The sequence below is a fragment of the Micromys minutus genome (genome assembly GCF_963924665.1).
Source record: "Micromys minutus genome assembly, chromosome: 33".
NCBI classification, from domain to species: Eukaryota; Metazoa; Chordata; class Mammalia; order Rodentia; family Muridae; genus Micromys; species Micromys minutus.
This window is the reverse complement of record NC_137968.1, coordinates 3,133,424-3,146,986: the sequence shown is the minus strand read 5'-3', so window position 1 is coordinate 3,146,986 and position 13,563 is coordinate 3,133,424. Positions and strand designations below refer to the sequence as shown.

Genomic DNA, 13,563 nt, shown 5'->3' with positions numbered 1-13,563 from the left:
GGAGGGAAGAGGCCGCGACCCGTCGCGCACGTGGGGGGCGGTTGGCGCCCAGAAACCCGGAAGCCCCGCGCGCCCGCCCACCCGCGGCGCCGACGGGTTAACGCTCCTTCGGGCGGGGGCGGGGCGTGCGCGCGAGGGGCGGGACTTCGCGGCAGCGCCGGGACCGCCCACCGGCGGCCCCGCCCTTTCCTGGACCTGCGCAGCGGGAAGTCGGCCCCTGGCTGCGGCGCGTGCGCAGAAGCCCCGCCCCGCCTCGGCCCCACCCCCACGCCCGCAGCCGCCGCCACCTCTCCCTTCCTCTGCGCTTTCCTCCGCCTCCTCCGGCGCCGTCGCTCGCGTAGGGCCCTGGCGTCAGACGCGCGTGGGCGGGGCGAGTGCGGCGGGGGGTATAAGTAGAGGGTGCAGGAGGCGGTGCTTCCCCTTCTCCCCGGCGGTTAGTGCAGAGAGTGCGGAGTGTGTGCTCCGGGCTCGGAACACACATTTATTATTAAAAAAATCCAAAAAAAATCTAAAAAATCCTTTGAAAAAACCCAAAAAAAAATTTACAAAAAATCCGCGTCTCCCCCGCCGGAGACTTTTATTTTTTTTTTCCTTCCTCTTTTATAAAATAACCCGGTGAAGCAGCCGAGACCGACCCGCCCGCCCGCGGCCCCGCAGCTCCAAGCAGGAACCCAGAGACCGAGGCCTTCCTGCCGCCCGGACCCAGCACCGCCAGCCTCGCTCCCCCGGTTCCACGGCCGTTGACTACGCGTCGATTCCGGTTGAATTTTGTCCCTCTGCGCTCGCCCCCGCTCCCCTCCCCCCGGCTCCGTCCCCCGGCCCCGCACTCGCTCTCCTCCTCTCACGGGAAAGGTCGCGGCCTGCGGCCCCGCGGGCAGCCGTGCCGAGATGAACCCCAGCGCCCCCAGCTACCCCATGGCCTCTCTGTACGTGGGGGACCTGCACCCCGACGTGACCGAGGCGATGCTCTACGAGAAGTTCAGCCCGGCCGGGCCCATCCTCTCCATCCGGGTCTGCAGGGACATGATCACCCGCCGCTCCTTGGGCTACGCGTACGTGAACTTCCAGCAGCCGGCGGACGGTGAGTGGCAGGCCGGAGGGGGGCGGGCGGGCGGCCATGCGGCCGGGGCGGCGGGCCTAGCGGGCCGGGCGAGGGGGCGGGAGGGCACGGCGCCGCAGCCCCTCGCGGGCCGGCACTTCCTCCTCTGCGACCATTTTCTCGCCATCGGTCGCTCACAAACTTTAGGGCGATGACGCGCCGGGCGGGTGAGTAAGATCTAGCCTTCCCCGCGCTCCCGCCACAGGCTGTGGGGCTGGGGGGTTGCGAGCCCCCTCCTGGAGCAGCGAGCCGAGGCGCCCCTCCATCCCCTGCCCTGGCCCGGCACTCGGGCCGGGGAGGAAGTACGATTCGGTGTTGGGAAATACCACGTGTTGAACCCTGTAACCTCACAGGCCCGAGGCCTGTTCCTGCCGGTGGCTCAATCGCTGGGAGGAGCCCAAGGCTGTAGAAGAAAGTTAATAGGGTGATGCCCGCTGGTGGTCCTTAGCCCGGCCTGTGCACCGGAAAAGGGCACCTTACATACCATGTGCACTTGCCTGGGATTTTTCCCTAGATGAAGCATCCTTAACTATGCCGTGGAGGAGGGGATGGGGAAGACTCTAGGGCACCAGACACCTTGGCTCATTTTCAAACAAATTTGTTAGATCTTAAGTTTAATAGAAGTGGTTATTTAGTGTATACATGCATAATTTTTTCTAAAATAGCACCTGTGGTTATGAATTTTAAACATGCTGACTAGTTTTGGTTCTAAATATTAGGGCAACCTGGATAGGATCATGCTGAATTATTAGACATCCAACTAGTGATAGCTTTGATTATTTTTTATTTGGTAAAGTGGTTCAGACCATGAATCTTGGGGAGTTATCGAGAAGTAACACGTTGAGCTTATATTCTGAAGTTTGACAGACCACAGAAAAACATCGATAAGAATCAGATCAGGTCTATGGTCTGATGTTAGGTTTTTAAATCTAAATGACTTGTAGGTCGGGGTCTGGGTTTTATTTTAATCAGGAAGGAAGATTGGAGTTGAATAGTCAGTTTTCAGTAGATTAAGGGTGATAGTGAGATTTTGGGTAAGCAGCATCTTAAGTGATTGGAAGCCATGGCTGTAAAAGTGCACTGCAGGTGGCCTGCCCTTTGGCACTCTAAGGGGCACTTTTAGTGTCACTTTATTACAGCTCTCAACTTGGCAGGAGGTGACAGGATGTAAGCTAAAACAAGGTGGCTTGGGAGCATGAAACCAAAAGAACTATGATAAGAAAACTTGAAAGACTTGAAGCTTTAGTGGTTTTCTTTTTTTTTTTTTAAATTCAGAAAAACCCAGTTTTTAAAAGTCCTGGGATTTGAGAAGTTGAACTTGAATTGCCTTGGTTATAGTTAGCTTTATACGTTTGTCGGTGGACAGTATTCCATCTGCTCGGGGTCCTGCCTCTGTTCTTACACTTATTTTGTGGCTGTATGTCCAGAGTTCCATCTTTCCAAATAGGTTTCTTTTCACCAGCCTTTTCTCCTTTTTACAATATTTTCTTCTGTATTGCAGTAATTGACTAGGGTTCTGCTAGTGACCAGTATTCAGTTTAGTGGGAAGGTGACTCATTAAAACAGAAACCAAGCTGGAGCAAAGTCAGCATGACCAGGGGCGCCCAGGAGGTGTGGCCTGGTGATGAGCTGGCTGGCTGCTGATTATCACTGTATTCTAGGAACAGGACATATCATTTATAGGAAAGTGGTGGGGGGCTGGGTGTGGTGGCTTCTTCACTCAATCCTAACATGTGCATTTATCTGAGTTCTTGGCCAGCCTGGGCTACATGAGTTCCAGGAAAGCCAAAGCTACACAGTGATCTTACCCTCCCATCCACCCCCACAAAAAATGAAAAGGTGGTTGAAAAACGTGTTCTGTCAATAACTACATTTACTAGTGAGATTTGAAATTTCCTTCAGGGATTCAAGTGGACTGTTCCCTCCCCTCTTGAAGGTCTGGTCTCTTAGATAATATTTTTCCATTTGAGACAGGTGTAATGGGTACATACTTTAAAAATTTTTTAAAATATTTATTTGTTATATATGAGTACACTGTAGCTGTCTTCAGACACCAGAAAAGGGCATCAGATTCCATTACAGATGGTTGTGAGCCATCATGTGGTTACTGGGATTTGAACTCAAGACCTCTGTAAGAGCAGTGTAGTCAGTGCATTTAACCACTGAGCCATCTTTCCAGCCCAGGTACATACTTTTTGAAGGCAGGGGTGGCTGGACTCGATGCTAGCTTGGGCTGCATAGAGACCCTGTATCCGAAAAAAGTTTCCATGTTGTCATTTCCTTTACAGGTAGACATAATTCAATCTTTTTTGAAGGTGTAGAATAGGTTTTTTGATCTGAAGCATAGCCAAAGATAACTGGAATAAATTCATTACAGTGATTAAGATAAAGGTCACAATGTAGTAAGGTCCATACTTTAAAGAGGAAGTTGAGCTGAGGCCACATGGCTAACCTTTTACTGACTGACACTGGTGATTTTTTTTTTAAAAAAGTGGCTAGTGAGATGTTAGAAGTGATATTTACTCTGGAAATGCATTTCTTGTAGCGGAACGTGCTTTGGACACCATGAATTTTGATGTTATAAAGGGCAAGCCAGTGCGCATCATGTGGTCTCAGCGTGATCCATCACTTCGCAAAAGTGGAGTAGGCAACATATTCATCAAAAATTTGGACAAATCCATCGATAATAAAGCACTGTATGATACGTTTTCTGCGTTTGGTAACATCCTTTCATGTAAGGTAAGGTGAGATGGAACTGGTTGGTATTTGCAGTGTTGTGATATGTGCTGTCTGTTGATGCTGTCAGTATTTCTGAAGTTCCTGGGTCAGGGAGCTGACATTTCTACAAAGTAGGAAAACAATCACAAGTAATAAAAAGTGAGTGTTCTATTTTGCCTTAGGTGGTTTGTGATGAAAACGGCTCCAAGGGCTATGGATTTGTGCATTTTGAAACACAGGAAGCAGCTGAAAGAGCTATTGAAAAAATGAACGGAATGCTTCTAAACGACCGTAAGGTGTAAGTATTGCTGCTGTTCAGTGGAATCCTCAGTCTGCTGTTCAAGGGCAGGACCTGGTGCTGTGTTCATCTTGGCACTTGTGATAGAAGCAGAGGCAGGTAGGTGTCTGAGGCCTGCCTGGTCTACTTGGGTTACAGCACCCAGGGCTGCATACGGAAGCTGTCTCAAAACATGTAACCAACTGGTATACGCCTGTCATTTCATCCCTCGAGAGAGAGAGGCAGAGGGTCTATGAAGTCAAGGCCAAGCCAGCTAGGCTACATGAGACTGAACAAAAGCCATCAAACTGTGGGTGCACACACTCGGTCACACACTCAGGCACACTCATACAGCACTGATCCACATATACCAGTTGTTCAGCGTAGAAACCCAAAGTGACCCAGGTAAGCAGAGAACGTGGTCAAATAAGTGCATGTTGGATCCATACAGCTTATTGAGGAACTAATTCAGCAGCCTGTTTTATGCTGTGTTTAGGGAAGCTAGCTAAAGAAATTACTTACAGGTTGACTGCACACCCAGTAGTCTGAATACAGTGATCACTTGGTGCGTTTTTGATTAGTCTCTCCTGAAGTATTGTTCTCTTCTGAAGTAAACTTGTTTAACAAGAGTAAAATAAACCATTGGCAAATGACACAGTTAAAAGGCTGTTGTCAGTAGGGATCTATTTGTTTGTTTTGTTTGGGACAGGATTTCTTTGTGTAAGCTTGGCTGTCTTGGAAGTCACTCTGTAGACCAGGCTGGCCTTGAATTTAATCGAGAGATCTGCTTGCCTCTGTCCTCGAGTGCTGGGATTAAAGGTGTGTGCCACCATAGCCCAATTTGCAGGTTGATTTCTCTTGATCTGGGAGAATTGAGCTATTACACAAGGTCACATATTAAGTGATCTGGGAGTTTTTGGTGTAAACTCCGGTGGTGACATGATCATTGACAGGCCACTCCTTTTCCTGACATGGGTCGAATAGATCAGTCTGGTGTAGGTAGTGTATGCCCATAATTCTTGCTCCTTAGCTCAGGCAGAAAGGTCATGGGTGGAAGTTTCATTGATCTGGTTTTAAAAACAAAAGAAACATCCCACCCCAGGGTTTCTCTAGTTGGCTGTACTGCGACTCTGAACATCAGTCTGCCCTGCGGTCCACCTGCCTCTCTGCTTTCCGAGTGCGTGCTGGGATTAAAGACATGTACCACCCGTCCCTGCTGCAGCGTTCCTTTATAAAGTGAAATAAATGCTGATCCCAGATGTAGAAATCTGAGCTCTAAAGGGCTCTTTGCAGTCTAGCAATTTTTAAAGCTTGACCAATAAGGTTTGGCATATTTGGTTTTCAGGTGAGGTGCTCAGCAAATAAAGCCTATAAATACTGTGAGACTCTTGACACTTTACTCCTCCAAGAGGTTATTTAACTTGTAATTACAATGGAAAACTTGATAGCAGTGCTTCAGTAAGACTTAAAGAATCTTCACTGCTGGGAAGATCCAAGCAAAGACTGGTTTGTTGCTGGATGAGGTGTATAATGAAGGCATCACACTGGAAAGCAGTTTAATTGTGCATATAAATAATTTCTTACCTGTGGATTATCCTTAGAAATAGTAAGTTAAAGCAGTATTTAGGAGAACAGAAAGTTGGGTCTATAATTAAATCACCTATTGAGGTTCTTTGCCAAACTACATGGAGAAAGCCCATGATTTCAAAGATACTAAAAAAAACAAATGTCTTCGTGTTTTTGGTGTTGAACAGAGAACAAGAAGCCTTTGAAGTTGTGTGTGATTTTTGTGTGCGGTTATAAAAGCTGGAATTGCTCTTTGGTATTCATGTGTGTCGTGCAGTTTTTAATACTGCAGAAGGACTGAGTTTAGTTATGCTGCTGCGATCAGACCAAGGTTCTTGTGGTAGTGAGAACTGAGGGTTTCTGTGGAGGTGGCACTGTGGTAGGGACCCTTCTGAAGGGAAAGTGCATATGCAGGGCACAGGACACTGCTGTGGTGACAAGTGGGCTGACTAAACCAAGTGTGCATTGAGAGAAAACTTGTCATTATAGATACATGGTTCTATTTTAAGTTTTATTTGGTGAAGACATTTTTAGTTTGCCAGTTTTTTTTTTTTTTTTTTTTGGTAAACCGTCAGCCTCCATCTGAGCGCTGAAACAACCTGATTGATGAAGCTCTGACGTTTCTCTAGGTTTGTCGGACGATTTAAATCTCGGAAGGAGCGAGAAGCAGAGCTTGGAGCAAGAGCAAAGGAGTTCACCAATGTGTACATTAAGAACTTTGGAGAAGACATGGATGATGAGCGCCTTAAGGAACTCTTCGGCAAGTTTGGTAATGTGTCCATGTTAAATCTACACTTAGAGTAGTTGTCTAAAGTTAGGGACTGGTATCTTACTAGAAAGCTGTAACAGTTGATTTGAATTGTGCTGGACATTGACTAAAAAGGCATTCGTGGGTGGCTGAGGAGCAAAGGTTTTGTCTCATTAAGAGACAGGGAATGCAGACAACCTTAGTATGAGATAGGTAGATGATCTGGGATCTCAGGGTTGGACTAAAAGTTGAAATCAGATGGTTTTTGTCGAACCTAGAAATGAACTTTTATTAGGTTCTATATTTATTATAGCTAATATCATAAGGCTGTGCTGATTAAGATTTGCCAAAGACAGGGTCTCCCTAGCTCTGACTGACATGTAACTCAACAAGAGATGACTGAGTCCTGGAATTAAAGGCAGAAGGCACGCACACAGGGCTGAATCTTCTGAGTAAAAGGAATTTTGATTGTGCACAAATATTAACCATGTAAAATGACGGTCATGTTTGGTCACCTTATTCTAGTTTTTCTTGTATCTCATCTGTCTTGGATCAGGAAGTTTTTAAACAAGCTTTTGTGTGTGGGGGTGTCTTTAGCTCTTGGATTTACTATGTACAAGGTTGGTCTTGGATTTGCAGATCCAGTTGTCTCCTAAGAGCTGAGATTGTTTTCTTACACTTCTGTCACTTCTTGCACAGCCTGTCTAAACCGTTCACTATCTTAGTTGCTTCTCTGTTGCTAAGACATTACAACCAAGGCAGTTTATAATAGAGGAGTTTGTTGGGCTTACAATCTAAGGGTGTATCCATGATCATCTTGGCGGGGACCTACCTGGTGGCAGGCTGGCACGGCAGTGGAGCAGCAGCTGAGAGCTTCCTTAAGACAACAGCCACAGAGCAGTCAGTTAGCTGGAATGGTGTGGGTCTTTTAAAACCTCAAAGCCCGCCGATAACTAGGGACCACGTATTGAGATGTATGTGGGCCGACCTAGTTCTTCCTGTGCTTGACCTGTCACCTACTTAATGTCTCCACAAAAGGGGAAGGCAAAGCTTGGGTTAGAAACACTCTCGGGTAATTGAGTTATTTTGGCCTGTAGATCTAGCCATTTATTCTCTCTACTTACTGTTGAAAAGACAAGGCTTTCAGATGAAAAATGAGATTAATGATGTAAAGGGACAACTCTCCTGAACTAAGAATAAAATCTTTTAAGTTTTTATGACATCTTAAAAATTTTTAGACGTGCGTGTGAGAGACTAGTGAAACCTTAGGCCTGGGGCTTTTGTGTGATTATGTTGAGATATGAAATGTACAGTAACTGAATTATTTATTCAAAAATGTAGGGCCTGCCTTAAGTGTGAAAGTAATGACGGATGAAAGTGGAAAGTCCAAAGGATTTGGATTTGTAAGCTTTGAAAGGCATGAAGATGCGCAGAAGGTAAGATTGAATCATGCTTAACTCTATCAAAGAATGGAAGTTCTTGTATTGAAATGTGTACATTTATATGCCAACATTATTAATTGAAGCTTTACATTTTGCAATTGATTTGCATCCTATTGTTAGAGTTAAGAGTGTGTATTTCCTTCAGATTGGGGATGGGTGTTAGTGATTGGATAGATTTTCCTTGTCCGTGAGATGGATGTACTTTGTTTGACAAGTAACTTAGGTGGTTTCTGCTGTTTCTTGAAGGCTGTGGATGAGATGAATGGGAAGGAGCTCAATGGGAAACAGATTTATGTTGGCCGAGCTCAGAAGAAAGTGGAACGGCAGACGGAACTTAAGCGCAAATTTGAGCAGATGAAGCAGGATCGGATCACCAGATACCAGGGCGTCAACCTTTATGTGAAGAACCTTGATGACGGTATTGATGATGAACGTCTCCGGAAAGAGTTCTCTCCATTTGGTACAATCACCAGTGCAAAAGTAAGTGTGACTGAATCCGTTTTTAAGCTAGAGACCCTTTGTCTCTGCTGTCACTAACCACTGATAACCTGTGGTTAATGTTCACTGTGGGTGCGCAGCCTCCCCCTCCTAGAAAAGATTCTGTTTCTCTTGAACTTGGAATCCGATCGCACGCAAAGCAATGGATTCTGACCTAAATTCCAGGATTGTGGTTAAAGATGCTAAGCTGTGGGTGTTGTACCCAGTGTCTGACTGAGGCCACCCAGCAGAGCTTTAGGCACGTGTGGGTTTAGGGAGTGAACAGGTGAAACAGCGTTAGTCCCTGAATGGTACCCCTCTGCCTTCCATTCCAGTTTTCCAGCCTCTCCTGTTGACTTAGACTTTGGTTAGAAACCGTGTTTTTAGGTGTATCAGGTGAATTAAGTGCAGGCGTGTTCTGCATGCTTCAGATGCATTTGTCTAGAGTTTGTGTTCCTAGTATTTTTGAAGGACTTTCCAGTGTTGTGCCTGAACATTTTTCTGAGTGTGAGGATTGGCAAGTTAAACTACAGGACATGTGATTAGTTTTTATTTAAAAATAAAACCAGCTTTGCCAGGCAACACAAGGGGTGGCTAAAATGGAAGTAAAAGCCATTCATACACTGCTCACAAGAGGAGCTGCTTACAGTCTGAGCATTTTCTGCTGAAATTGCTGGGGTGATGTGTTCAGATGGAGACAGTTCTGGGCATCTCCTGGTCTCTAGATTTGTCTTGCTTGAATGCAGTTTATCATTTACTGGTGTGCCTGCGTTGCCTTGTTTCTGTTTTGGGTCCTCTTATGTAAGGAGGAACATTTTATCTTGGACTTCATGCAGCTTTTTGGTGTTAACCACAGATAATAGATTGATATTACACGCCTGTACCTTGGATTGAATTGATTGTTCATACAGGATGGTTCTAGCATTAAGATTATATGGTTCAGTGACTGGCCACGGGACAGTCTTGGTATTAACTATTCTCCCTCACTTTTCTTCAGGTAATGATGGAGGGCGGTCGCAGCAAAGGGTTTGGCTTTGTGTGCTTCTCGTCCCCTGAAGAAGCCACTAAAGCAGTTACAGAGATGAATGGTAGAATTGTGGCCACAAAGCCACTCTATGTAGCTTTAGCTCAGCGCAAAGAAGAGCGCCAGGCTCACCTCACTAACCAGTATATGCAGAGGATGGCGAGTGTTCGAGCTGTGCCCAACCCCGTGATCAACCCCTACCAGCCAGCACCTCCTTCAGGTTACTTCATGGCAGCTATCCCACAGGTATGCTAAGTTATCAGATAAAGTTGGAAAAACAAATGGCAAAGGTGGGAGTTCATGTTGGAAGCGCGTGTGGTAATGACGGGCTGACTCTCCACAGACTCAGAACCGTGCTGCGTACTATCCTCCCAGCCAAATCGCTCAGCTAAGACCAAGTCCCCGCTGGACTGCTCAGGGTGCCAGACCTCATCGTAAGCCTCGCTTAGTTGTTTGGGAATTGAAACTGGGGGGGGGATATGTATAGATCAGTGATATAACAGTCAACTTACTGTGCGCTAGGTTGTGGGTTCAGTTCCCCAGTACAGTCGTAAATGGCTCTTGATAATTTATGGTTGGTAGATTTTGCTTTTGTTGGTGTTCTGTGTAGCTTAGGCTGGCCCTGACCTAGCAAGCCGCTCATGTTTGTGAGTGCTAAGGTGTATGTGCCAAGCTCTCAGTTAAACCCAAACAAAACAATGCCACTGTCATCAGTGGGTGTCCCTTCAGTTCTTAATTTGCTGTGGTAACTATGGCTTCAAAGCTTCCATTCCACAGGAGCTTTTAGGGTTGTGGTATTTTACCGTGGTGTAGCAAGCTGGGTTTGGGGCACTTGGTATTTCCTTATAATTCTGTTTTTATCTAACTCACTGTAAACAAGAGTCTCTTGTGGTGTAGCTTTTCCTGCAACCATTAGTCTAGGAAAGCTTTGGGTCTCACTCAGTGAGATTCCCAGTCCATGTGGGATCTTTTCTTCCATGCAGCATTCCAGAATATGCCCGGTGCTATCCGCCCAGCTGCTCCTAGACCACCATTCAGTACGATGAGACCAGCTTCCTCACAGGTCCCACGAGTCATGTCGACACAGCGTGTGGCTAACACATCAACACAGACAATGGGTCCACGTCCCGCAGCTGCTGCTGCTGCAGCCACTCCTGCTGTCCGCACCGTTCCCCAGTATAAATACGCCGCGGGAGTCCGCAATCCCCAGCAACATCTTAACGCACAGCCACAAGTTACCATGCAACAGGTACAGCTTATCATTTATTTGTGAGACTCATAACCTTAGCTGAAATCAGGTCTGACGGTAACTGCATGAGCTATGAACATAAGCTCTCTGGACCATCTATCTCATTAGCTGATATGTGAAGAAAGTAGACAGGCAGCCAGCATTCTTCCCTGTGTGCTTAGGAAGATTCACTGGTATTAGACTTCATCTTTTTCCTAGTCCTGGAACCAAAAACTAAAGACTAAAATGTAATTATGTGTCAAGTGCCGGTGTGTGGGATGTGATTATCTGTACTGACCTTTAGTCAGTATTTCTTTAGCTTCTCTTGTCAAACTTAGGCAGCACTCTGACCTTCCTGTGACTACCCATTGAGGGCTGGCTGGTTTATGTTTCATTACTGAAGTGCTAAAAGGGTTCTGTTTTCTATGTAGCCTGCTGTTCATGTCCAAGGTCAAGAACCTTTAACTGCTTCCATGTTGGCATCTGCGCCCCCACAAGAGCAAAAGCAAATGTTGGGTAAGTGACTTTGTCTTGGCTCTGGTTAGAGTTGACAAGAAACAAGGATCACTTTAACCCTTTGCACTAAAACGATGGCTGTGTAGCAGGCACATGCTATGTTAAACAGGGTCCTAAACTCCAGGTCGTACCAGCGCATTCTCTTGTTCCTAGGTGAACGGCTGTTTCCTCTCATCCAAGCCATGCACCCTTCTCTTGCTGGCAAAATCACTGGCATGCTGCTGGAGATTGACAACTCGGAGTTACTTCACATGCTCGAGTCTCCAGAGTCTCTCCGCTCAAAGGTCGATGAAGCTGTGGCTGTACTACAAGCCCACCAAGCAAAGGAGGCTGCTCAGAAAGCCGTGAACAGTGCCACTGGTGTTCCAACTGTCTAAGTGAGTTCTCCCTCGCTCCCCGGACAGGGCGAGTGAGTGCGGTTTTCCAGTCTTCCCATCCAATACTGACCAGCAGTTTGTTTTTAAGTCAATACTTGGAACAGATTTTGCATAAAATTTATATGCGACGGCCTGTAATGGAAGTTGGCTTTCATAGTTGATGCTTTTTAAATCTGGGTGATGGCTTTAAGTGGTTTCTTGGGCCTCTGTACCACTACCAGGAAACTGTTGGTGCTTGGGTGAGGGAGGGAGAGAGAGAGAATGTGAGAGAATGTGTGTGTAGGTATAGTGAGGTCAACAGTGGGTGTGTCAGTTAAAGAATTACTAGAACCTGTGTGTAGTGGGCCATGCTGTATATGATGTAATGCTCTGGCTGTGTGCGGATAAAGACAGGCAGCAGACTCGGCGAATTCAGGCAAGGGCTTTAATTATGTCTCTTTTTAACATTTACAGATTGATCAGGGACCACGAACAGAAACTCGTGCTTCACCGAAGAAAAATATCTTAAACATCGAAAAATTTAAATATTATGAAAAAAAACATTGCAAAATATAAAATAAATAAAAAAAGGAAAGGAAACTTTGAACCTTATGTACCGAGCAAATGCCAGGTCTAGCAAACAGTGCTAGTCCTAGATTACTTGATGTAAAACAACAAAAATACAAAAAAATAGTAAAATATAAAAACAAATTAATGTTTTATAGACCCTGGGAAAAGAATTTTCAGCAAAGTACAAAAATTTAAAGCATTCCTTTCTTTAATTTTGTAATTCTTTACTGTGGAATAGCTTGGGACGTCAGTCCTGTTCTAAGGAGCAGAGTTGACGACCGAGCAAGGAAACGTAATTTGGATTATAAAATTCTTGCTTTAATAAAAATTCCTTAAACAGTAAATGGTTCTGCTTTATTTACCTTGGTTCTCCTGGCAGTTGGCTGGTGTAGCAGCAGGTGCCCCGCTCAATAGTACAGAGCTGAAAGCAGCTCCCAGTTCTGTGGGGAAGGGAGGGAGTGCTGACCAGCTTTGCCTCCCCCAGCTTTTGGGTTTATATGTATGTCTCATTTTTGAAAATATTCTAATATATTTTTTATTTTAGTTCCTCACATTATTCAGCTGTTCTGTGTATAGTTAGCTGTTTTTAACATACCAACTTATCACTAGTACAGTTTCTGTGCTACAAAATGAATTTAAGGTGTGACAGTCACAGTAGCTACCCAGTGTATTGGGAGGAATGCCACAGTGGGTACTAGAAGGCACGTCTACCCTGTGCTGCTTTGAGTAGTTACGGAAGGAGTGGCCCACTGTCAGGGACTGTCATGCCTTGTCACCCAGACCACTGGGAAGGTAAAGATGTGCAAGCTGGGTTGTATCAGGATTGGTTCATGACCTTAACACAATCCTGTACCCAAGCAATTTGTACTTTTGAAATAATACAGCTTAACTTTTGAGGTGTGGTCTAAATAACAGTCCTGGCTGGCCTAGAACTCAAATTGCCTCTACCTCTAAGCTGCATATGATCTTAGGACCATGCTTAAATACAGGCAGATAAAATGTGTGACTTGCCTATGAGGAAGAATCCTGGTTTGCTTTGGTCTGCTCGATCCTACAATCCGTAGCAGGGACTCTGTAGCCCTGTTTGGTCTGGGGCTTTGGCCACCCTGACACTGAGGATCACAGGATGTCACCAAACTCTGCTTTTGAAGGTGTTTAGAGAACGTAGAGAAATAATGAACATCTTTCTTGATCTTAGTATGGTTTAGGTTTTGACGCAGGCTCTAGTTTGAAAGGCTTGTAAGTTTGTGAAGTTACACAATTCAGGAAGATAGGGTTTGCCAAGGTAGGCCTTTTTTTTCCCCTGAGGGATTCAGGGGATAGGAAAACAGCACATCCTACAGAAAGGGCTGCAGATGTTTAAGGACCATTTGCAGGTTTACCTTTTATTTTTCAGTCGGGCTAGCTCTGTAATCCAGGCGATCTTTAAGCCCAGATCCAGCTGTTTCTCTGGCTGGGCTTAGATCTTCCTATGTAAGTGAGAACAGACTGGCTGCGTACGGTAGCTTGTGGCAAGGACCTGTGCACCTAATCAATACTCTT

General features: G+C 45.7%; 1 protein-coding gene across 1 annotated transcript; it reads left to right on the top strand.

Annotated features, from left to right (window-relative positions):
* The first annotated feature begins 436 nt into the window (after positions 1–436).
* On the top strand, positions 437–12,354 carry PABPC1 (poly(A) binding protein cytoplasmic 1). The gene is made up of 12 exons (XM_080909393.1): positions 437–1,081; positions 3,645–3,838; positions 4,000–4,115; positions 6,290–6,429; positions 7,750–7,844; positions 8,097–8,330; positions 9,325–9,597; positions 9,695–9,785; positions 10,335–10,600; positions 11,011–11,095; positions 11,249–11,472; positions 11,926–12,354. Exons 1-11 carry the CDS (start codon positions 889–891, stop codon positions 11,470–11,472), a joined length of 1,911 nt encoding a protein of 636 aa, XP_080765519.1. The 5' UTR covers positions 437–888; the 3' UTR covers positions 11,926–12,354.
* Positions 12,355–13,563: the final 1,209 nt, after the last annotated feature.

Coding starts and splice junctions, on each gene's coding strand:
- PABPC1 (XM_080909393.1), top strand. CDS start 889: ATGAACCCCAGCGCCCCCAGCTACCCCATGGCCTCTCTGTACGTGGGG. Junction 6,430..7,749: donor GGAACTCTTCGGCAAGTTTG/GTAATGTGTCCA, acceptor TCAAAAATGTAG/GGCCTGCCTTAAGTGTGAAA. Junction 8,331..9,324: donor GTACAATCACCAGTGCAAAA/GTAAGTGTGACT, acceptor ACTTTTCTTCAG/GTAATGATGGAGGGCGGTCG.